This window comes from Copadichromis virginalis, linkage group LG16 (genome assembly GCF_057382275.1).
Source record: "Copadichromis virginalis isolate Kocher_CV1m ecotype Utaka linkage group LG16, C_Virginalis_male_GT1.1, whole genome shotgun sequence".
NCBI lineage: Eukaryota > Metazoa > Chordata > Actinopteri > Cichliformes > Cichlidae > Copadichromis > Copadichromis virginalis.
Genome location: NC_140633.1, coordinates 31,318,385 through 31,343,145, shown reverse-complemented (window position 1 = coordinate 31,343,145; position 24,761 = coordinate 31,318,385). Strand labels below are relative to the sequence as shown.

Genomic DNA, 24,761 nt, shown 5'->3' with positions numbered 1-24,761 from the left:
GGAATTACAGCCATTTTTATACATAGGCCCTCATTTTCAAAGGCTCAAAAGTATCTTGACAATGAACTGAAATGACCAGGTTTAGGTGTGGGCAAATCGATAATCTGGTGCATTCTTAAAACAGGGAATGCACTGGCTAGCTTAACAACATCAAAAGGACTCCAGAAACATGGAATGCTAAAATGTATTGTTATGCAGTCTTGTTTATAACTAAGAACACTCCAGAGGAAGTAGGTATATTATTATAAAAGTCTGCAATGTGGATGCGATGGCAAAATGCAGACCACTGGTTACACTAAAGAATAGGAAGCCAGGCTTTTTCAGACATTTTCTGCAACCCCAGAAAACATTGAAAAGTCCTGGAAAACAAAAACAATCTTTGAAAACTCTTTGGACAGATCAAAACAAGATAAACTTGTACCAGAATGATAGGAATGAGAATGTTTTCAGAAGAGAAGGAACACCTTATGAGCTGAAATATATTCCATCATCTGGCAAACATAGTGGAGACAGTATAAGCATGTGTGTCTGCTAGTGGAACTGGACCAGTAGTATTCTTGATAATGTGACTGCATAAAGAAGTAGCAGGATGAATTCTTATGTGTACGAGGCTGTTCATTCAGATTCAGTGAATTGAAGGTTCTTTACAATGAAAATGGGTAACGACTCAAAAAACAAAACACAGCCAAACAACCCAACAGTTTCTAAAAGCAACTGTCAACATATTTAGCTAGCTTCAGCAGACAATGTGTGTTGGTAAGAATGTTAGATTCGATGTGTAGGTTGAACAGTATTTTATTTAATCTGGCTAGCAGGAGAACAGCACACAATGCAGGCTCTAAGGTAGGTAAAACTCCCAGAACTCCAATTTCCCAGCAAACATATGCAGACTCAATTATTTTTTAAACTTGTTTATAACTTCAGTTTTGGCATAGAGACAGTAATAACGGTCACATGTTCATGAAGTGTGATTAGCTAATCCTCACAACTTTAACGGGACCGTGGTTTAGGTTGAATTGTATAATGCATGAACAACAGACACATCTTTTAATCATTTACTAAGTGAACAGAGTTAATTATCCTTTCAAAATAAGATTTTAAATCTGTAGAGAAAATCTGATAAACTAACATACTTGAAGCCAATTACACCAAATGTATTAAAGATTTATCAACAAGAGCTAAGCCATGAGGGCAGACTAGATAAATATCAAAAACAAGTGCTGACAAGACTAGTAGAAATTTAATCCTGCAACAGCCAACTGCATCAAACATTTACATGTGTTACTGAAAAAACAGTGAGCTTGGGTATCATAAACAGTAGCACCATTAGAGCTTAGCTTGGCAGCAATACCAGCAGACACCATGACATTTCTCATCAGTAAATGTGTGGTTGAGATAAAAAACAAATTGTCAGTAAATTAAGGCCTATTTAAAACCGTGTGTCACCATTTTCATTTTCTTTTCTCTAAAGCAAGACACTGTTACCCAGTAGGATCAGCAGCCCCGTAGCTTACCGACAAATACATAAACACCCATGTGAACGGAGCCAAGAGATCAAGCAATGGCCAAGAAAGCACAACATACCTTATTTTGACTCTGTCAAAACAAAACAGAGTCTGGGAAATAACTGTTGACTGTTGTATTGTATATAGGATATGGTGGGTAAAATCTTAATCATTTACATCTACATATCATTTACATATACTTATAATTAAAATTCTGTCTTACCTTTTAAAAAAGTGGCATAGATTTTTAAAATAATTAAGGAATTTCTTTTGAGACTTTAAAACAACTGTGATGTTTGATGCATGCAACAAGCCCTATTCCCCTATCCTTCACACTGACATTCATACAGCACCTGCTGCATACATACAAGGCTTTCTCTCTAATAGACACAGTCACCCACATGGATTGATGCATCGGTGCAGTCTGGTGACAGAATAAGCCCAAGATTGAACCGCTGACAACTATTGAACTGTTTCCAATTCGCTACAAAAACAACACTGTTTGTAAAAACTTATAAATTAAATATAATTATTCATTCTTATAGACGGGATAGATGAAGCATCATCATTTGAGAAATGGAAGGCAATTTTATTAATTTTACATCTTGCTTGTTGTTCACCAAAAAATTCTTAAAACAGCATCCACAGACAAACCGCTTAGCACACATAGTGCATGCAGTGTAGACCCCAAGGCCTTAACAGAATGAAGACATGTGTTATATGGAAAGTGAATATAGTACGTGATGTCTCAGCATTTGGTGGTAAACAGTTGGAGTTTTGATGAAATTCAGATATCTCTAGTAATTATAGATCCAATTTGTGTTTGCCTTGGAGCTCAGCTTTGACATCTGTGAGCTCTCAGTGGCTATCTCTCAGGGCATCTTGTGTTTAGCAGTATGCTACAAATAGTGGTACTCTTACATCAATGAGAAGGGGTTCATGATTTCATTAGAAAGGTTTTTGGGTGAATTTATAATTATGTTTAAAAATGTGGGATATACAGTGGTGTGAAAAAGTGTTTGCCCCCTTCCTGATTTCTTACTTTTTTTGTATGATTGTCACACTTAAATGTTTCAGATCACCAAACGAATTAAAATATTAGAAAAAGATCCCCAAAAGTTGATTCTGTTCATCTGGTTTTCAGTTTTCAGTGAGAGAAACATTTCGTCACTCATCCAAATGACTTCTGCAGTCTCAGTTGAATGCAGGTTTCCCCAACCTTATAAACAATTCTTTTGTACAATGACTGAAACTAGCATCACTGACAAGATCTTCAGTGGTGCCTTCCTGCAGAAGGCACAGAGTCAGCTGCTCAATGAACGGGTGAGACAACATTTTTTTTTTTACCATTGATGTGCTAAAATCAAAAGAGGCGCGGATCTGACAGAGACTTACAATGTTTCCAGATGAGAATACTCTTCAAAAGGTGTTTGACTTCACTAAGAAGGCTCGTCTAGCACAGCATGAAAGTCTAAGACCAGGCAACAAAGGAAGTTTGACCCACTTGTTGTGTGTTGGAAACACCAGCAAAATACGGAAATTCTAAGCGTCCAGACGAGAGAAGGATGCCGCACCGAGGATGTGGACAAGTGGGTAAAAGATTTGTCTGACAGACAACTCATCCAAGCAAAGAAAAACATCCTTGCAAAAGGGTTGCTGTGACACAGAGAAAAATCCCGCTAGTAGAACTGATCACAGCCACAGAAACTGCATTGCTGAGACAGGCTGAAACTTTCATCTGCAGCTGCTCTGCTTCCACATCTGCAATGTTGTTGTTTCGAATTGCTAAGCCCCCAGTCTATTTACACCTAGAGGCCAGTGCCCACTCTTTCATCTTTTGCCATATTACAATGCTGTGATTGCAGCCATTCCCCAACTGTTTGGAATGGTACTCATGGCCATTGATCAATTGTCAGTGATCAATGAGCTTTGATCAGTGGTTGTTGATCAATGGTCATGACAGTTTGCATATTAGTGGCCACGTGTAAAAAAAGGGATTGCTCCCTAAACCTAATAACTGGTCGGGCCACCCTTAACAGCAGCAAGCATTTGCAATAACTCTCAATGAGACTTTTACAGCACTGTGGAACAATTTGTTCCACTCATCTTTGCAGAATTGTTGTAATTCAGCCATATTGGAAGGTTCTCGATCGGATTCAGCTTAGGTCACTCCAAAGTCTCCATTTTGTTTCTTCTAAGCCATTCAGAGATAGACTCACTGGTGTGTTTTGGTCCTACTGCAGAACCCATGTGCCCTTCAGCTTGAGGTCACAAACAGATGGGCGGACATTCTCCTTCAGGATGTTTGGGTAGAAAGCAGAATTCATGTTTCCATGTACCACAGCAAGTCTTCCAGATTCTGAGGCAGCAAAACAGCCCCGGACCATCACACTACCACCACCATATTTTAGTGTTTGTATGATGTTCCTTTTCTGAAATGTTGTGTTACTCATAACACCAGATGTAATGGGGCAGTCCCTTGCCCAGTCTCTTTCTTATGTTGGAGTCATGAACACTGACCCTAACTGAGACAAGTGAGGTCTGCAGTTCTTTAGATGTTGTTCTGTTCTTCTGTGACCTTCTAAATAAGTCATTGATGCACTTTTGGAGTAATTTTAGTAGGCTGGCCACTCCTAGGAAAGTTCATCACTTTTCCTGGTTTCTCCATGTGTGGATAATGGCTCTCACCATTGTTCATTGGAGTCCCAATCCCCTAGGAATGGCTTTTTTTTAACCCTTTCCAGACTGATAGATGTCAATGACTTTGTTTCTCAGCTGTTTCTTTGGATTGTGGCATGTTGTGTTGCTTTTTGAGATTTTTTAACCCGCATCAGTTTTTCAGATAACTTCTATTTAACCGACTTCTTCATTCAGCAGGTCTGGCAGTAAGTAATCAGTCCTTGGTGTGGCAGTGAAACTGATGTCAGGTTTATAAAAATGTGGTCAATCACTGTTAATTCATGATTTAACAACGTGGGGGTGATCACATTTTCACATAGGGCCATGTAGGTCAGGATTTTCTTTCCCCTTAATAAACACCATTTAGAATCTGCATTTTGTGTTTACCTGTTTTATCTTTGTCTAATATTTAAATTTGTTTGATGATCTGAAAGATTTAATTGTGACAAACATACAAAGAAATAAGAAATCAGGAAGGGGGCAAACACTTTTTCACACCACTGTATATACCTTTACTCCACAATTAAAAATAAGGGTATATATGAGACACTTATCATAATGGGGAACCCATACTAACTGTAATGAAAATGAACCAATAAACATCATATGTATGCAACTTTAAAATCTCTCCTAATTTAAAGCTCCCCCTCTTGTTTCTCCTATTTTCATAGCTGACAATATGTCGAGGCTTCAAGATGGAACTTATTTCAAGAAAATGAGAAAGACAGCCATGTATTGCCAGTGGTGACTTCACTTCAGTCTATGGCCAGGCACCCTTGACAGCAGTCATGTGTTTCCTGATGCAATGTTTAAAAAAAAATACTGTCAGTTCTGTATTTATAACTCCACATTCTTTGAGAGAAGTCACAAACACATAGTGTATTTCAAGGAGACATTATATATACATATATATACACATATACACACATATACACATATACATATATATATATATATATATATATATATATATATATATATATATATATATATATATATATATATATATATATGTGTGTATATATATATATATACACACACACACACAGCTGTATATGCAGCTGGATAGCGTAGTGGTTAAACTACACGCCTTTGGAACAGAGGATCGCAAGTTCGATTCCTGCCTGGGGCGTCTGTATCCAGTAAGGGTCCTAAGGCTAGACCCCCTATGCTAAGCAAGCCTACCGCAGACATGAGCGAGACAGATAAATATGAAGGCATGCCGGCTCGGACGTCGCCCGGATCAACAAGGTCCGCGTCAGGTGTTGAGGAACCAGGGCACCCTGACGAAAAGTGGGCTACTGGAACAAGAAGGCATCGGTGGGCAAGGGACGAAAACAGGGCGTTGTTGGAATGCTACTACGCAAGTAACCCCGGCGGAAGGGGCTACATGAATAGGATGAGGGACCTATGGATTCTTCGATACCCAACATCCACAATGACGGCGAAACAACTAGTAGCTCAGTGTTCCAACATTCGAAAGAAGGGACTGCTCTCACAGCTAGAGATTGACGAGGTACAACACAAATGCTACGGCAAGGAGGAGTCAGGACGCCAGGTCAGGGGGGAGATATCATCACCCCCACCCGAGATTGGGTACATAGCCCCAAGTGCGATAGGAGAAGGATCGTTGAGTGCGAGAGGAACTGACCTGAAAAATAGGATCATGGCCAAGCTTGAAACCTGGATCCCCCGTAGCCGGTTACCAAGATTACGTGAAGTACCCTCAGAAGGTCTGCTAGATGATGTTAATGCAGCACTACGGGCAATACCTACAACCACGATTACTGACACTAACAAGCTGATCTACAATACGGCATCAGTGAGATGCTTGGCTACAAGTTGAACAGCCACAAGGGGCAGTACCCTCCATGGAGAAGGAGGCTAGAGGGCAAGATCAAAGTAGCACGGAGGGAGGTTAGCCAACTAACGGAGTTGCAGAAAGGTGCGACAAATAAGGTGCCTAAGAAATACAGCAAGTTGTCCATACCTGAGGCCTTGGAAACTGCCAAGCAAAGACTCACAGCCTTGGCCAGCCGCTTGAGGAGGTACACCAGAGCGATAGAAGGCAGGAGAATAAACCAGCTGTTCTCCACAGAACCAGCAAAGGTGTACTCTCAGTGGCAAGGGAACAATAAGAGAACAGCACCACCAAGGCTGGAGACGGAGCAATACTGGAAGAGCATATGGGAGAAGGATGCAACCCATAACGGCAATGCTCAGTGGCTAGAGGATCTGAGGGCAGACCACAGCGACCTCCCTGAACAGGGTCCAGTAACCATCACAGTGGCAGATATCCAAGAAAGGGTCTCCAGTATGAAGAGTTGGACAGCACCAGGGCCCGACATGGTTCACGCCTACTGGCTGAAGAAGCTGACTGCACTCCACGAGCGTCTGGCAGCACAAATGAACCAGCTGCTAGTTAACGAAAGACACCCGGAATGGCTAACTGAAGGGCGGACGGTCCTGATCCCCAAGGACCCCAAGAAGGGACCGGTCCCCTCCAACTACCGACCAATAACCTGCCTCAGTACTACATGGAAGCTCCTGTCAGGCATCATATCGGCTAAGATGAACAGGCACATGGGTCAATACATGAGCGGGACACAGAAAGGAATTGGCAAGAATACCAGAGGTGCAAAACACCAGCTACTGGTAGACAGAACAATCAGCCGAGACTGCAAGACCAGACTGACCAACCTGTGCACTGCCTGGATTGATTACAAGAAGGCCTATGACTCAATGCCCCACAGCTGGATACTGGAATGCCTAGAATTGTACAAGATCAATGGGACCCTAAGAGCCTTCATCAGGAACTCAATGGGGATGTGGCGTACAACACTAGAGGCCAACTCCAAGCCCATAGCACAAGTTACCATCAAGTGCGGGATCTACCAAGGAGATGCTCTGTCCCCACTGCTGTTCTGCATAGGCCTGAACCCCCTCAGTGAAATCATTAACAAGACTGGCTACGGATACCGACTACAGAACGGAGCAGTTGTCAGCCACCTCCTGTACATGGATGACATCAAGCTGTATGCCAAGAGTGAACGAGACATCGATTCACTGATCCACACTACCAGGCTATACAGCAATGACATTGGAATGTCGTTCGGACTGGAGAAGTGTAGTCGGATGGTAACAAAGAGAGGGAAGGTAGTCAGAACTGAGGGGATTGAACTACCAGAAGGCAACATTGCAGACATAGAGGACAGTTACAAGTACCTGGGAATCCCGCAGGCAAATGGGAACCATGAAGAGGCCGCTAGAAAGGCTGCAACCACCAAGTACCTGCAGAGGGTCAGGCAAGTCCTGAGGAGTCAGCTGAATGGTAAGAACAAGATCCGGGCCATCAACACATACGCCCTGCCCGTGATCAGGTACCCTGCTGGGGTAATAAGCTGGCCAAAGGAGGAGATAGAAGCCACTGACATAAAGACAAGAAAGCTCCTGACCATGCATGGAGGGTTTCACCCCAAGTCCAGCACCCTGAGGCTGTACGCTAAGCGGAAGGAAGGGGGCCGGGGACTGGTGAGTGTCAGCACCACAGTCCAGGATGAGACAAGGAACATCCAAGAATACATTGGGAAGATGGCCCCAACTGACCGAGTGCTCAGTGAATACCTCAGGCAGCAGAAACCCAAGAAAGAGGAGGGAGACGAGGAACCATCATGGAAGGACAGGCCCCTGCACGGTATGTACCACCGGCAGATAGAGGAGGTGGCTGATATCCAGAAATCCTACCAGTGGCTGGACAAAGCTGGACTGAAAGACAGCACAGAGGCACTAATCATGGCAGCACAAGAACAAGCTCTGAGTACAAGATCCATAGAGGCTGGGGTCTATCACACCAGGCAAGACCCCAGGTGCAGGCTGTGTAAAGATGCCCCAGAGACAATCCAGCACATAACAGCAGGGTGCAAGATGCTAGCAGGCAAGGCATACATGGAACGCCATAACCAAGTGGCCGGCATAGTGTACAGGAACATCTGTGCCGAGTATAACCTAGAAGTCCCGAGGTCAAAATGGGAGATGCCCCCAAGGGTGGTGGAGAATGACCGAGCTAAGATCCTGTGGGACTTCCAGATACAGACGGACAAAATGGTGGTGGCTAACCAACCGGACATAGTGGTGGTAGACAAACAGAAGAAGACGGCCGTAGTGATCGATGTAGCGGTTCCGAATGACAGCAATATCAGGAAGAAGGAACACGAGAAGCTGGAGAAATACCAAGGGCTCAGAGAAGAGCTCGAGAGGATGTGGAGGGTGAAGGTAACGGTGGTCCCCGTGGTAATCGGAGCACTAGGTGCGGTGACTCCCAAGCTAGGCGAGTGGCTCCAGCAGATCCCGGGAAAAACATCGGAGATCTCTGTCCAGAAGAGCGCAGTCCTGGGAACAGCTAAGATACTGCGCAGGACCCTCAAGCTCCCAGGCCTCTGGTAGAGGACCCGAGCTTGAAGGATAAACCGCCCGCAGGGGCGTGCTGGGTGTTTAGTTATATATATATATATATATATATAATACCATATTTTGCATGGCAAAAAGTTACACAAGCTATGTTGACAATGTAAAAACGAATTTTTTCTTGTTTGTGGTCATTTCTAAAACACCGGTTCATGATAGCTGTTATCAAAAATGAAGGTTGGCTATGGTTTAAAACAATAACGTCAACAAAAGATTTTAGATATGTACTTCATTACAGTATACATGATATTTGGTTGGAGGCCTTTTGGCATAGATTTGGCAAGGTAGTTAAATTTTGGCAGATATTGACAGCATCTTGCAGTTGCTACAGATTTGCTGGTTTCACATTTATGATGTGATTCTCCTATTCTCCTGGTGTAGCCACTACCAGCTCCACCATCATCATTAAGTTTGCTGACGACACCGTCGTGGTGGGCCTGATCTCTGATAACAACGAGATGGCCTACCTGAAGGAGATTAGGAATCTGGAGAACTGGTGCCAGAGAACAACCTCCTTCTAAACATCAGTAAGACAAAGGAGTTGATAGTGGACTTCAGCACTAAGCAGGAGAGGAACTACCGGACCCCCGTCATCAACGAGTGCCCAGTGGAGAGAGTGGACAGCTTCAAATACCTCGGAGTTCACATCATGCAGGACCCGTCTTGGTCCTGTCACATCAACACTGTGGTGAAAAAGGCCCGACAGCATCTTTACCACCTCAGACGCTTGAGAGACTTCCGACTGCCCTCCAAGGTGCTCAAGAACTTTTACTCGTGCACCATAGAGAGCATCCTGACGGGAAACATCTTAACCTGGTTCGGGAACAGCACCATGCAGGACAGACGAGCTCTACAGAGGGTTGTGCGATCAGCTGAGCGCACCATCCGCTCCGAGCTCCCTGACCTGCACTCAATCTACAGCAGGCGGTGCTGGACCAAGGCCAGGAAGATCGTGAAGGACCTCAGCCATCCCAACAATGGACTGTTCTCTCTGCTGAGGTCAGGAAAGCGATTCCGCTCCCTGAAGACCAACATAGAGAGACTGAGGAGGAGCTATAAATATATATTTATATTTATATTTCTTCATACATCCTTATATATTTCTATACTGTGTATTTGTGTATTGTGTATTTTGTTGTACAGTTATTTTATTTTCAACTTTAATTTATATATTTTATCTTATTCTTTCCCAGTTAAATTTACCCTTCATTCTAATTTGTTGTTGTACAGTTGTTTCATTTTTAACTTCAATTTTTATATTTTATTTTATTCCTTCCTAGTTAAATTGACCCTTTTTAATTTTCATATTTATTTCCTATCTTATTCATAGCCTTTTTTTCTGTTTCTGTAGGTCACGAGCAATTGTGTAAGCATTTCACTGCATATCATACTGTGTATGACTGTGTATGTGACAAATAAAATTTGAATTTGAATTTGAATATTCCACCACATCCCAGAGACACTCTATTGGATTGACATCTGGTGACTCCGGAGGTCAATTGAATACAGTGAACACAAAGACATGATCCATAGCCTATGGTTTGTCAAGAAAATATCCCCCACATCATTACACCACCACCAGCAGTCTGAGGTAGATCCCTGTTTTACCGTCCAAATGCTGCAGCAAAAATTAAGACTCATTAGACCAGACAAGATCTTTCCAGTTTTCTTTTAGAAGATCTTCTTATCAGTGGTGAATTGTAGACTCAATATCCTGTTGATAGCTGCTAGCTGACAGGAGTGGCCTAGGTCTTATCCACTGGGACTGTCCGAGCAAATGACCCACCACAACTCACTTTGGGATGGGTGGGTCGATTTGGGAGATGGAATGTGTCCCATTGTGCTGGATGAGGACTAACTTGCATTATTTCAGTTAATGAGTTTTACACAGATATACTCGCTTTTTTTGGTAACCTGTAACTGAAATTATACTCAACTTGACCTTGGATGTTAGGTACATACTAATGATAGAAAGATGGATATGCGCCCATGAATGTTCACATTTTGGTCTATCTCTAATTAATCTAAACATAGTTTTGCTATGATTTATATACAGTCAGTGTTACAGCTGGATCCATACATGGATAAAATCAAAAACATTGGCTAGTTGTGACTGAACAACTGCTGTTTAGGGGTGGCGTTTATCAAAGTGCAAACAAGAGTGCCGAGTTTTTAGTATTCTTCAACATGAAGTTAATTCTTTACTTACTCATTTCCCACTTGTACACCACAGCTTGGGGACTTTTTTCAGTGAGAGTGATGCATGCATTATTCATCATGATTAACTTGTTCATGGTCATTCATTTATCAGTACAAAAAAAAAAAAAGAAAATATATACATACATATGGGCTTGCTCATTAACAGCACACTTTTGAGTTTACTTTACAGAGCAGCTTCTGCACAGCCTTTTTGACATTGTAGCCATTATTGCTCATTATTTCCATGGTGGCTCTCTCTCTCTCGCTTTCGTTTTCCTTCTTGCTCTGGCTCTTCCTTTCTCTATCTCTCCCCCTATCTTTTGCGCTCACTCAGCCGTGTGACAAGAAGATGATTTGTGGCATGCTGTAAATTTTATAACTGTCGAGCCAATCACTTCTGGCTGGGGCTCAAGGGGAAACATCTGCTGGTAGGTGTGAGGCTAGAGTTTGGCTACAGCGATTCACAGTTCAGAGTCAGCGACAGGAGAGCAAGTGTTTGTGAAAGAGGAGAGACCAATTAGGATTGAGAATTTTCGTTGTCGTGAAATACTCCTAACAGACATTAACTACATTTTTACAAATGTAAAAATAGAGAGCAATGGACAATAGTTACTTTAGGACAAAGCAAGGATAAACCAGAGGATAAATCTTTCTTTGACATCTTGTTGAGACCATTTAGAAGTTTCCTCATTTGACATAACAGGAGGAAGCACCCTCGCAGCTCTATGCCTACAGAACTAGCACCTAGGTTAGAGTATCTCTCCACCCACACTTTGGACAGATGTACTTCACTTTAAATGTCCAATTTAGCAATGTTAACAATGAGCCCCACTCCACAGTCTGGATAAATCCATGAGAACATGGGCAACAGTGAGCTCCAATTTAGGTGTTGAGGGTTATTACAGGGCATTACAACAGGGGCCATATAGACATTGTTAGTGGGCACTTAACCATCTGTACACAAATCTCCACTAGAACACATTAGAATATTTTTCACACAGCCATGCCTCATCTCCATACTGACCTCTACAAACTAAAGTGTCCTTTCAAGCCCATTCAGGCATAGAGGCAGCATTCATAAAACACTTCCCCTCTTTAAACCGTGACCCCACGAGAGATGTGCTGTCACAAAATATTCAGGGCTGTGCAAAAAAACCTGACTATGGAATATCAAAAGCTCCCATCTGTCCACTTCCCTCCTCTCTATTCTTTCTTTTTTTGTTACTTAATTTTCTTCCATTTTTATGTCAAGGAAAGGGCGTGTCTTGCAAGGCCATTGATTTGGCGACTCAAAACACCAGACAATGAACTGATCACCCCTGAGTCCCTCTGCCTAAAGGGTAATAAACCTTGTCATTGAAATGTGAGCAGAATTCATCAAAGGTATCCTAAAAGCCTAAATGAGATGTGTCAAACACACATGGAAACTGCAGCATGCACCGTACAAATGTTTCCTGTATAAGATAGTGTGTGCCTGCGTACAGCAAGGAGAACACTATTAGCACTAAGACGGTATTTGTTTCCACATTTAGCATAATTCTGTGTTGCATGTACTGCAGAAGTACACGTGACTTCCATTATTTGTTATTATTAATCTCTGGCTCTCTTTCACAGTCTGTCTTTTCTTCTGTCTTCTTCCCATCACCTCCAACCAGTCAAGTAGATGGCTGCTCCTCCCTGAGCCTAGTTGTGTCGGAAGTTTCTTCCTGTTAAAAAAAAGAGGTTTTCCTTCCCACTGTTGACACGTGCTTGCTCAAAGGGGGTTGTTTAATTGTTGGTGTTTTTCTCTATTATTGTAGTGTTTTTACCTTATAAAGTGCCTGAGATGACTGTTGTTATGATTTGGACCTACATAAATAAAACAGAATTGAAAACTGTATTATCCCTGAAAATGACCAAGTCTGAGAAAAAGGAACTTAAATAAGCAGCAAAAGAGCTGATGAGCACATTTCTGTGTGGTTTTACTGTGTCTCCTTGTGTAAATTTCTCCCTGAAAATTTTAACTGTTATTAATAAATATTAATAAAGATCAAGCAACAAGTGAATACGAATTCCACTTTGAGGACAGATTCATAACAAACAGTTACCTTTCAATATTTGCTTTTTCCTCTTGTATTGGATTCTATATACTACACTGGTGCTAGCCTTACCTGGTTCTTTAAATCCAGTTTGGGACATGGTCGTCCTCCATTGAAAGCTTTCTCTCTCAGCCACTTAGACCTGATCTTTAACCCGCTGCCACAGGATGCACTGCAGGGGGACCAAGCTGACCAGTCACTGAGCTTGCAGTCTATGGGGCAAGGGATGTGGCAAACCTCCACAATGTAGCCTGGAATTTAAATTGGCAGACAGAATGGGCAGGGATGATTCAGACTTGGTCTGCAGCTGCAGTGCAGATCACATTAATTATGTCAGACAGTCACGCTACTGGTGAGTGTTACCCCAGACCCTGGACTTACCCACCGTGAGACCGAGGGCTAATAAACTGACTAATGAGCATTTAATTCCTATGCTGTATAAGCTTTTTACAGTGTGTTAAAAAAATTGTTGTTCTCTGCGTTTGGTTTTTAGCTAGACTTACACAGCAAGGCTTCACGACACAAGGAAACGACCATATAGGACAAAGACTTACAGTTGTGTTTTAGTCACTGACATTTTTCTTTCACATTAAAAGTTAAATTGCTCATACTCTCATCAAATTTCATCATCAATTTACTATATATAGTGAAATAAATTAGAGATATAATCTATGTTGCATGTATCTAATACAATGTTGTATGTTTATGAAGGATACTCATTATTTTTAGCTAAAATGTGTAATTTGTAGGCATATCTCAATTAGTCCTACCTGACTCTGTACAGAGTGAAGGGCTAACCAGGTTCTCCTGCTGGTTAATGCAGGCAACAGCCCTGTAGCGCAGACCTTGGCCACAATCCTTCACCTCTCGATGGCTCATCCAGCCCTGTGATGATCCCAAGACCGAAGGATCAGGGAGTATGCAAGCAGACCAGTTCCCACAGGGCTGGGACAAAAACTCATCACAAGGACATGTCTCTGTCTCCTCCAGCGGGTGCAACTCCTTATTCAAGCAGGTTTCCTTTTTTTTGCTACGACCTAAGCAGAAGATGGACAAACAATGCAAAATTACTGAACTGGATGGGCAGAACATGTTTTGTAATAGGACACGAGGACAGCTTTTTTCCACATTAGATAAGAGTCTTGAGAGATGAATGTATAATAAGGTGTATTGTTTAACATAAACAGCAGTTACAGTAATTAAAAAGTGTTCATTAAATGTAACAGAATGTATTTATGTTAATAAATTTACAAAGTCAGCAGGTGAGAAAACTAAATAACCAGTGTAGCTATTAGCTGAGTGTAAATTGCTAATTTGCACCATTATAACTGTGAGACACTTACAGGCACATTGCAAGTTCGCTTGCTCTCTTAAATCCACCATCTCTACTCTTAAGAGACTTGTATTTGAGCCTTAGCTGACTCCGCAAGGCAGTGAATTGCTTTAGAAGCTGGCTTAAAGTTTCATTATTCTCACTCACATTTAAGCCCAAATCATAGTTATGTGCAGAAATACAGTATATTCTCTAAAGATGAACTAAGACAATGTAACCAACTGTTAAATCTGCCATCATACAATAATAGAGCATAAGGTGTTAACATGGAGTGACAGTAGCTGTGTTTTATTGTATAGTTATCAAACGCTATTATGTAGTATTTATTGAAATATATTTGTATAATACTACATTTCTTTCCTCTTACGAGTGATTCCACCACAAAATACTGCAGTCAAATGGCAGGCTTTTCCCATTATATACCACAAACTGCTGCGAGGCTGGATGTAAACCAATTTACTCAGTAGGTCATCTTTTGCGATTCTAGTTTATGTTTGTTGACTTCCTTTAGAAGAAACACAGCCGAGGCAGTAAAAAAAACCCAGAGGCAGTAAAAAAACAAAAAACAAATAAAATCATAACCAACAAAAAACACTTATTTGTTCCCTTTGTCGTGTGACGCCCAAAAAACCTCATTGTATAATTGGTGCTGTTCGCAAATGTATTATTGCTTAATTTCTCCATTTATTTTAAACCCCTTGGGGAAATGGTGCATGCTTAGTGTCTGTGTTATGACTCTACAGCTACAGCGAAGGTTAGACTTGACTAGAATTGCTTTACCATACTACTTAGACAATATTAAAATGGACAATACAAATAAGATTATTGTTCCATTCAGCTAAAACATAATTTCTATATTTATAACCTGTTGCAGCTCATTTGTAAGTAAATGCACCATCGTTGAATATAGCACATTCGTGCACTGTGTGCTACCGTGAGGAGCAGGAAGGATAAAAAGTGCTGCAGCATTGCAGTGTTCTCCCACCGAGCAGGGAACACAGAAAGATCTGTCATTTAAAAATCTCTTGAATGTGTTCTGGTAATGGGCATTTATTCCCTCTCATTCTTTTACAACCATGATTTCTCACCAGCACTTAGTGGTTGCTGTTTATTATTAATAATGATCAAAAGTGCAGAGTCTTTGATTCAAAGGGTTGACAATAGTGGAGAAATGGGTGGACAAAGCTGCACAGACACATTAGTTATATCATTAATCTGTAATGTTCTGCTCAGCTGTTACATTGCGATTAAGTGCTGTAATTGTGTTTGGAATGCCTACCTTCCTTCAGCCTGTCTCTTCTTGTTTTATATCACATAATCATTTTTATAAATTTGCCTTTTGGCAAGCTTTTTTTAATTGTACTCCAACAATTTAATTATTTATTTATTTTTTCCTTTTTTACAGCATGCTTACTTACAATCCACAGAACACAGCGCATCTTATGGGTTGCCAAGTTCTGGTACGGCTTCTTTTAATAGAGATTGTGGCACCAAAATGAGTCTAAGAAATGAAAGAGGATTTAACTGAAAACATTTTACACTATCATCCGTCTTTATCACTGGGTATTAGTACATGGGTTAAGCGATATACAGTGGATTGAGCATGAGTATTTTCACAGTTATTTAATGTTATTTAATGTTATTTAAAACAACAATAGTAATACAGTGGCTGGAAATGCCACTTTCAATATCTGGACTGGCAACAGATACAACCTGTCAAGCTGCCCAGCCCCTCAGAAGTCTACCTTATGATAGATTGTCTGCTGTGTCATATGATAACATAACACCTATAAATATCCTGCTTTCAGTGATGCATCAGTTAAAATAAAGAAATAGATTAAACAGTCCCCTCTGTTGTCACCTCTTCATGTACTCGTCAGTACTAGAGAAAAATTTAAGTTGACAAGCCCACTGCCCCCCACCCACACACCTCAAAGACTATAAAGGGACAATTCAAGCAAATGGAAGACAAAACGGTTACATATCTTTATATTTCATCTTCTTGCCATTCAAAATGAAAATAAAAATGCAATTTAGGTCATAATGAGTCCCTGACATTGTTTTGTGTGTTGCTTATTACATTAATATTAATATCATTTTGTGTGTCCCTTAGGTTTGGGGTATACTGTGTGTAAAATTAATATGTTTAGGGGTTGCTGTTTTTTTTTTTTTTACCAGAGAATCTCCAAACTCTGTTTAATAATACATCAGATCTGCAAATGTGAATCCCTTCTGCCAGATTAAATGCACTGTTAAACTGACTATGCTGAAATTGAAAAAACACTATATTGCAATCATGTTTACCTCCACGTTAAAGTAATAATAACAATAATAACAATGATTTCTGTATAGCACAAAACCAGCATTATAAAGTGCTCCACAGAAATACAGAATAAAGGAACAAACTAATAAAAGAACAAATTGGCTGCCACTCAAGCAACTGAGTGTTTGTATTATGTAGAGACAGATACATTACTATAGCAACATTGACAGCGTATTTAGCAAAACAATGTGTGTGCTGTGACAGTATGATGATATCTGAAGACATGTTGCTAAGGTGTGTAATGTCTATCACTGCTTTCCTTTCCAGGTGATTTTAATGCTTTACAGTAAAGCCTCATAGACTTGAAGAGATACAGACATTGACCCAAAATAATTCTGGTTATATATATAAAGATGAACAGGCTCCACTCTCTGTCAAAGTGCAAATTTACTTGAGACTGCTAGTTTTTAAAATTAGAGCCTGCCCCGAAGAGCTGCCTCTAAGTGTGGATTCAGAAAGCAGAGACCCTCTGTACTTTTTTCTAATAGCCACTTAAGTCTAATAACCTACAAAGTGTACTGAGATTACTTCAGTTTCCTGGTGTAGTATGACATGTTTACCTTATGTGCTGTTGTCTATTACACACAAATGTACTGTAATAGCACCTCCAAGCAAAAAAGGATTCCTCAAAAACTATCAGGAGACTTTTTAGTGATTAACATGATGAGTTTTTTTTCAATATATATTTATACATCAATTTTCTTTCACTCATTCAATTCAGAGTCATGGAAAAAAGAAACCTAATTTAAACGTCTTGCTTTAAAAGGAAGAAAATTCAATGTAACCTGCTGTACAAAGAACAGATGGCATTGTATTATTTGTAGGTTTATGCAGTACTGCTTTTGAGGTGGTTATTTTCTTGTTGTTTGGTTAAAATAAATCCTGTTAGTCCCACATGAATAGAACCATTCAACACTTTAATGAATTGCATTCCCCCAAGAATAAGCAAATTGCTACGTTATTGTTACAATTAAAGTAAACACCTCGTGCACTGTAAAATGAAAGCACTATAACAGAACTCCTTGACCCGAGCCAAATGGAGAGCTCACAAACACTCACAACCTGGTAAAAGAGTTGCACTGTGGTTGTACTAATCCTGCTATGCCTGTGCACCTCTGTTTATTTTGTGGATCCTGGGTGTCTTTAGCTCCCCGTGTGCCCAGTCAGTGAGCAGTCCATCTGTTTCGTAACATGATTTGATTGCAAACATTCCTTATCGAGTGTGAACCCACTGCTGTCACAGTGCAATTCACCAACAATCTGTTCAATCTATGCCACTGCTGGTGGTTGATTGAAAAGTGCCAGTGCAATATCACTTCACTGGCAACTTGACTTTGCAGGCAAATTACTAGTTAAAGATCTGCAGGCAACACAAAGAGTGCAATATCTAGCTTATTTTAATATTATGTATTTTGTATAGAGATTTTTCCTCTAAATCTTCCATATATAATGTGTCATAACCTGATGCTTCTTTAAAGCCATAATATTATGCAGAATTATCGAACAATACTGCCAAGCATTTGGATGTGAATGCATATCTTTGTATGTTCTGACACCCAACTGTTAAAGAACGATGGCTGTTCCATTGTTGAGGCTGAGCCATGCTCCCCTATTTCATCTGCACCTGTCTTTAAAAAATACATGAATTTGGCTTGTGAGATAAAGTATTTTCTTAATATTTACTGATTGGTTTATGTATATTTCAAAAGGTTGAATTGATTCATGGCTTACGTACGTTTGTTTTTTAAATGTCACCATAAACACTGAGAATATATTATATTTTTTCACACTGATTTTGACTAAAATGCTCTGACTCTTTATTCTTGATATTTTTTCAAAGCAAACCTAAGAAATAAAGTGTTTGTACAATACAATAAGAGTGCATTACAATGAATTACAAAAAATTCAATATGTGTTAAAGCTGCTATATAGCTTGACTGATAGACTTTATATTCTTACATATAATATTAACTTCCTCAAGTTGCAACACTTAAAGTGAATTATTCATGTCATCAGTCCTACAGTGGCTGAGTAACAGTTGTCATGAATGAAAAAGTCTGACTGTTCAATTTGTTGTCTGGCTCTCTAGCGGCATAATATTAAAACTTTTGTTATGTTACCCCAGAGTGTGTAATAAATCCTACAAATTTTGTCCTTTTGAATTCCAGCCCACTTCATTAAAACATTTTACCAACACACTTCTTCGCAGTTTGAGTGGACTTTTAAAGACTTTTCAAACCCATCACTTAGCAATCAAAAATTTTACCCATTAAACATAAAAAGTCAGGTCAGCTTTGCAAAGAAACTACTTCTTAACATTAAAATCATAAAAACTCACAAAGAAGAAAAAATACAAAAGAAAAATTATGGAATGAAATCAGCTTCTAGATAGCCATTGACCATCGGAGCGAGCATATTTCAATAAACGCCTGTCTAAAATGATACACAGGAGCTACTCAGAGTCAGAGCGGTTGTGAAATGCACACTAACAATGCCGGCTAAATCATTGAAATGCAGTTAAGGGCGATCGTGGCTCAAGAGTTGGGAGTTCACCTTGTAATCGGAAGGTTGCCGGTTCGAGCCCCGGCTTGGACAGTCTCGGTCGTTGTGTCCTTGGGCAAGACACTTCACCCGTTGCCTACTGGTGGTGGTCAGAGGGCCCGGTGGCGCCAGTGTCCGGCAGCCTCGCCTCTGTCAGTGCGCCCCAGGGTGGCTGTGGCTACAATGTAGCTTGCCATCACCAGTGTGTGAATGTGTGCGTGAATGGGTGGATGACTGGATATGTAAAGCGCTTTGGGGTCCTTAGGGACTAGTAAAGCGCTATATAAATACAGGCCATTTACCATTTAAGGTCTTCAGGATACTTGCACAAACACTGCTCTCGGATAAGTGGGGGAAATAATTCACAGAAGGTAATGTTTGAATACTCATTCACCACTCATTCTCCTGGAAAATATAGCACCAGCTACTACTGAGCACTTAAAAGGAAAGTGCTTAAAAAAATGATGATTTTCTAAAAGATTTTTTTCACCCAAGTTAAATTCTGACTGATTCAGTTTACAGCGGCATAACGATAATTATTTTCCCTATTAACATTTATATTATTAAGACATTGGTGTATTTAAAACTAGAATATTATCATTCCCTAGAGTTATTTTTTATAACGGGTTCAATTTTTCAGTATTTTACTGATGTATGAAACAGACCTTCAGCATTTACTATTAAGGTGTTATTTATTCATAGACACATGAGTTAAAGATGATATGTTCAGAATGTTTTCAACAACACGCGGTAAACCAATGCTGCTAACGATAAACACTAAACAAATCTGATGCACATCTATTCACAACCAGGCAGCCAAATGGAAATGAGTAAAATGATAATGTGAGATGTCCCAAAAACACTCAGCAAAAGATAATGGTGGTGTTCAGTATGCAGTATACTGGTGGATCGTATACCATCATAGTGATAGAAACAGACATTCACACCTATTCAGCATGTGTTTAGACGTTTGGGAATTACAGCACCTGCAAGAAACCTATACTGGGTGAACATGCAAATTCCTCACAGAGAGGCATCAGCCTCCCTATGGACAGTTTTTAAAGTAACAGTTCTAACAACTGAGCCGATGCTGCCTCAATGTGGAGTGTCATATACACTCCCATCTAATTGAAATGGATTGCTATTTTTGAAGCATGTGATATATAAAGTCAGAGGTGTAATAAATTAAATCTGCTACTTAAAACAACATGTTTGTGTCCTTTAGTATATAAGACAGAGGGCAGGGTAAGTGTTCAGAAGCTGACAGAACAGTAAACAGTGGGTATGGCTGTTCGTTTTATGCCTTTCTCCTTTCAAGCACAGCCTGTTTGTGAACATAAGTGGAATGGTACGAACTAAAATATGAAAAATAATGTATACAGAGCTTTACAAACAGCTTTTATTCTAAATAGAGAATTATACCCACCAGCCACTTCATTCATAGATAGATCTTGCTACTACTGGTTTGATCTCCCATTGTGACTTCACACCTACCTTAGTTCTATGTGGCACAGATTCAACGAGATGCTGGAGATGTTACTCAGAGATTTTGGTCCATAATGACAGTGTCACACAGTTGCTTTAGATTTGTCAGCTGCACATCCCTGATGGGAATCTCCCATTCCATTACATCCCAAACATGCTCTGTCAGATCGATATCTGGAGAATGTGGAGGCCAGTGGAGTACAGGAAACTCACTGCCATGTTAGAAAAAAATCACTTTGAGATGATTTGAGCTTTGTGACATGGAGTGTTATCCCTATAGAGGAGGCATCGGTCTTTAAGGGATGGATACACAGTGGTCTTAAAGGGATGGACATGGTCAGCAACAATACCAAGGTAGGCTATGGCTTTTGAATGATGCTCAGTTGTTACCTGAGGCCCAAAGGGTGTTGGGAAAATATACCCCAGACCTTTACACATTACACCACCAGCCTGAACTGTTTATACAAGCCAGAATGGACCCATACTTTCATGTTGCTTATGCCAAATTCTGATGCTACCTATAAAAATGTTGCAGCAGAACTCATTAGACCAGGCAACATGCGGCCAATCTTCTACTGTGCAAACTTGTCAGCTACAGTATACCATGAGATTGTAGTCTTATTTTACTATTGCAGCTGACAGGAAAGGGACCTGGTGTCGTCTTCTGTTTCTGTAGTGCATCACCTTCAAGGCTTGAAGGTTGTGCATTAAAAGATGATTTTCTGCTTACTGTTGTCTTTCTGTCAGTCCAAAGCAGTCTGGCCATTCTCCTCTGATCTCTGCAATAGCAAGGGAACTGCCACTCACTGGATATGATCTCCTTTTTTGCAATCCAGAGATGGTTGTGTGGTAAAATGCCAGTAGATCATCAGTTTTTGAAATAGTCAGAATACCCCGTGTGGCAACAGCAACTATGCGACATTCAAAGTCACTTCAATAACCTTTATTCCCCAATGTGATGTTTAAACTTCAGCAGGTCGTTTTGACAATGTCAATGTGCCTAAATGCATATTTACATTAGAAATCAATAAAGTGGCTATTGAATGTATATTTACTTTTGCAAGTTTTCCACCCTGTTTAACCTGTAATGATTAGAGGTTAGTTTTTACATTGCCTTTTGTCACTTGGATCTCCATCAGTGTATTACAAGCCTAGTGTCCTGGCAGGCCCAAGTTGAAGCCGCCCAAACATGATTGTCTATGTTTGTTTGTTTGTTTAAATACAAATGTTGCAGTTGTTAAGGTAGCTAATGCATTTTATTAGTTTACTTTTAATAATATGCAATATTAAAACCTTGTAAAAGCAAACCTAGAAAGAAATGTAGGGATAAAGATAAGGTACATGTTACGAATTTTAGTTCTCTGATGATATTTGTCTACTTAAGTCCACTAAATATAGTTTACGGTGATCTAGATCATAGATACCAATATGTGGTTAACCGTTTGGTGCTTCATGGCGTAAAGTACATAAAATACATTTTCCGGTTTCTCCCTCTCTCCTGCCACTCACTGAGTCTTTGTGCAGAGCTCTACATGTGCAATCCCTCTGTTCAGTTTACAGGCAAGTATAGTGCTTGCCACTGGTATATGAGGCTGGTATATGCTTCACCAGATAAAGGTACTTCAAAATACAATAGTAAAAATACATTAAAAATTTAAAAAGTTGACTAGATGGGAACAGAGAACACTGAGAACACTGAAAGCACTGGTTGCTTAGTACTCATTTCCAAATTCGACCTTGCTTTTAATGTCCTTTATCCACCTGTATCCTGTCAAATATCTTCAAATGCTGAAATCATTCTGAGAAAATTATTTCACTGTCATCCAGACAAACAGACATAAAATTCTTCCCACTAGAGTAGCTGTCTCAAAGATCAGATTTTGCCATGATGAGACGCACAAACAGACAGACCCAACAACTGAAAACCATCCAAATTCTTCTGCCCTGGTACCTATAGGCATACAGACACCTTGACTATTGGATGACTGACCAATCTAATACCAACGTTAAAAAGGATAACACCGGCTGCAATGACTGTATGCTGTAGTTTACAAACTTCTTTATCCTTACACTTGGTAAAGAAAGTAGGATCATTTCCAATCAAATGTCCAGATAAATTTGGTGATAAAAAGTGATAAAGACACAAGTGAATTGAAATATTCACATGTTCTGACTGCTATGAACAGACAGTTATGCTAACACACTTCCCCATGAGCTAAGCTTGATTTCATGTGGTGGATTATAAGAGCAATATAGAAGGAGACAGGACATGTTTACTGCAACCCCTCCAGCAACAGATAAAATATTAATGTAGACAAATAGTATCCTGCCTGGTCTGAAACCACAGCATGTAATTCAGATTTTGCCATCTGTACTAAAATAAGAGACTACAAGCTGTGAGGGATCAAATTTAGACGTGATATTAAACTACAGGAACTGTGTGAAGTCACACTGTAACAAAGTGCTGGAAAAACACATTTGAGTTTTTACAGTATTGTACATTTCTTCATAAATACATTTAAAATGCTATATTTGTTTAGTAAATTTTAGTATCACTGAGTAATACACTGTACTGCCAAAAGTACTCACTAGTCAGCCTTAACACAATTGACATCAAATTAATCCATGGGGTTTAATTTGATGTCGGCCCAGCCTTTGCAGCTATAACAGCTTCAACTCTTCTGGGAAAGCTTTCCACAAGGTTTAGGAGTGTGTTTATGGGAATTTTTGACCATTCATCCAGAAGTGCATTTGTGAGCCCTGATGTTGGATGAGAAAACCTGGGTGACAGTCTCTTAGGGCCACATCTCAAAGATGCTGAAGTCAGGATTCTGTGCAGGCCAGTCAGATTCTTCCACACCAAACTCATTCATCCATGTCTTTACAGACCTTGCTTTGTGCACTGGCGCACAGCAATGTTGGAACAGGAAGAGACCATCCCCAAACTGCTCACATAAAGTTGGGAGCATAAAATTGTCCAAAATGTCTTGATATGCTGAAGCATTAATAGTTCCTTTCATTGAAGCTAAAAGATCAGCCCAACAACCCCGTCCACCAAACTTCGCAACTGGCACAATAAAGTCAGACAAGTACCGTTCTCCTGGCAACTACCAAGCTCAGACTCATCCATCGGATTGCCAGATGGAGAAGCATTTGTCACTCCAGAGAACACATGTCTACTGCTCTATATTCCAGTGTCGGCGTGCTTTACACTATCTGACACTTTGCATTGTGTTTGGTGATGTAAGTCTTGGATGCAGCTGCTCTGCCATGGAAAGTCATTACATGAAGCTTTTTACAGACTGTTTCTTGAGGTAATATGATGGCCACATGAAGTTTGGAGGTCTGTAGTGACTCATTGTGCAGAAAGTTTGCGACATCTCTACACACCAGTATCTCTTAACCCCACTCTGTGATTTTACTTGGTGTATCACTTCATAACTGAGTTGCTGTCATTCCCATTCACTTCCACTTTGTTATAATAACAGTAATAATGGATGGTGGAATAATTAGTAGTGAGAAAATTGCACAACTGGACTTTCCAGTTCCACAGGTGGCATCCTGTCATGGTACCACACTGGAATTCACTGAGCTCCTGAGAGCAAATGTCAGCTGTTGCAAATGTTTGTAGAAACAGTCTGTGTGCCTAGATGCTTAGATGTTATACACCTGTGGCCATGGAAGTGATTGGGACATCTGAATTTGAATGGATGAGTTTTTTGGAATGTTTTTGGCAGTATAGTGTGCGTGTAGGTGTACGCTGGCAAGCTACATATATTTTGATTGCTGTCAATGTTCTAATGAGATTTTAAGCACAAACAACACACCTGTAGCAAATAAAGACTTCAGGACATCATTCATACTTATATTAAAGGCAGAAAATTTGCCACACAAGCTGAGATCTTGGCATAGTTCATTTGTTTTCATTTTTTTTTCAGATTTCAAAGTTGTTCTACTCTTTTAAACTATAACTTTGTAATTAACAATTAGTTAAAATAAAAACAAAACAATAAAAAGCTGTAGAAGTTGGTCAAAAGTTGGCAGTGTTCTACTCAAATTTTACAAAAGAATTTTTTTTACCATCTGCAGTAATAGAATATGAATAAATAAACAAGACTCATTAGTTTGAAGTAAATGCAGAAGGACATAAAAAG

General features: G+C 40.1%; 1 protein-coding gene across 1 annotated transcript in view; it reads right to left on the bottom strand.

The window, feature by feature from the left end:
* The window catches only part of thsd7ba (thrombospondin, type I, domain containing 7Ba), a 196,946-nt gene that overhangs the window by 34,848 nt on the left and 137,337 nt on the right, over window positions 1–24,761 (bottom strand). The window contains exons 15-16 of the mRNA XM_085434400.1: window positions 13,696–13,962; window positions 12,998–13,176 (exon numbers count right to left, since the gene is read on the bottom strand). Coding sequence (XP_085290526.1) covers window positions 12,998–13,176; window positions 13,696–13,962 — 446 coding nt within the window. The remainder of the gene's footprint in view (window positions 1–12,997; window positions 13,177–13,695; window positions 13,963–24,761) is intronic.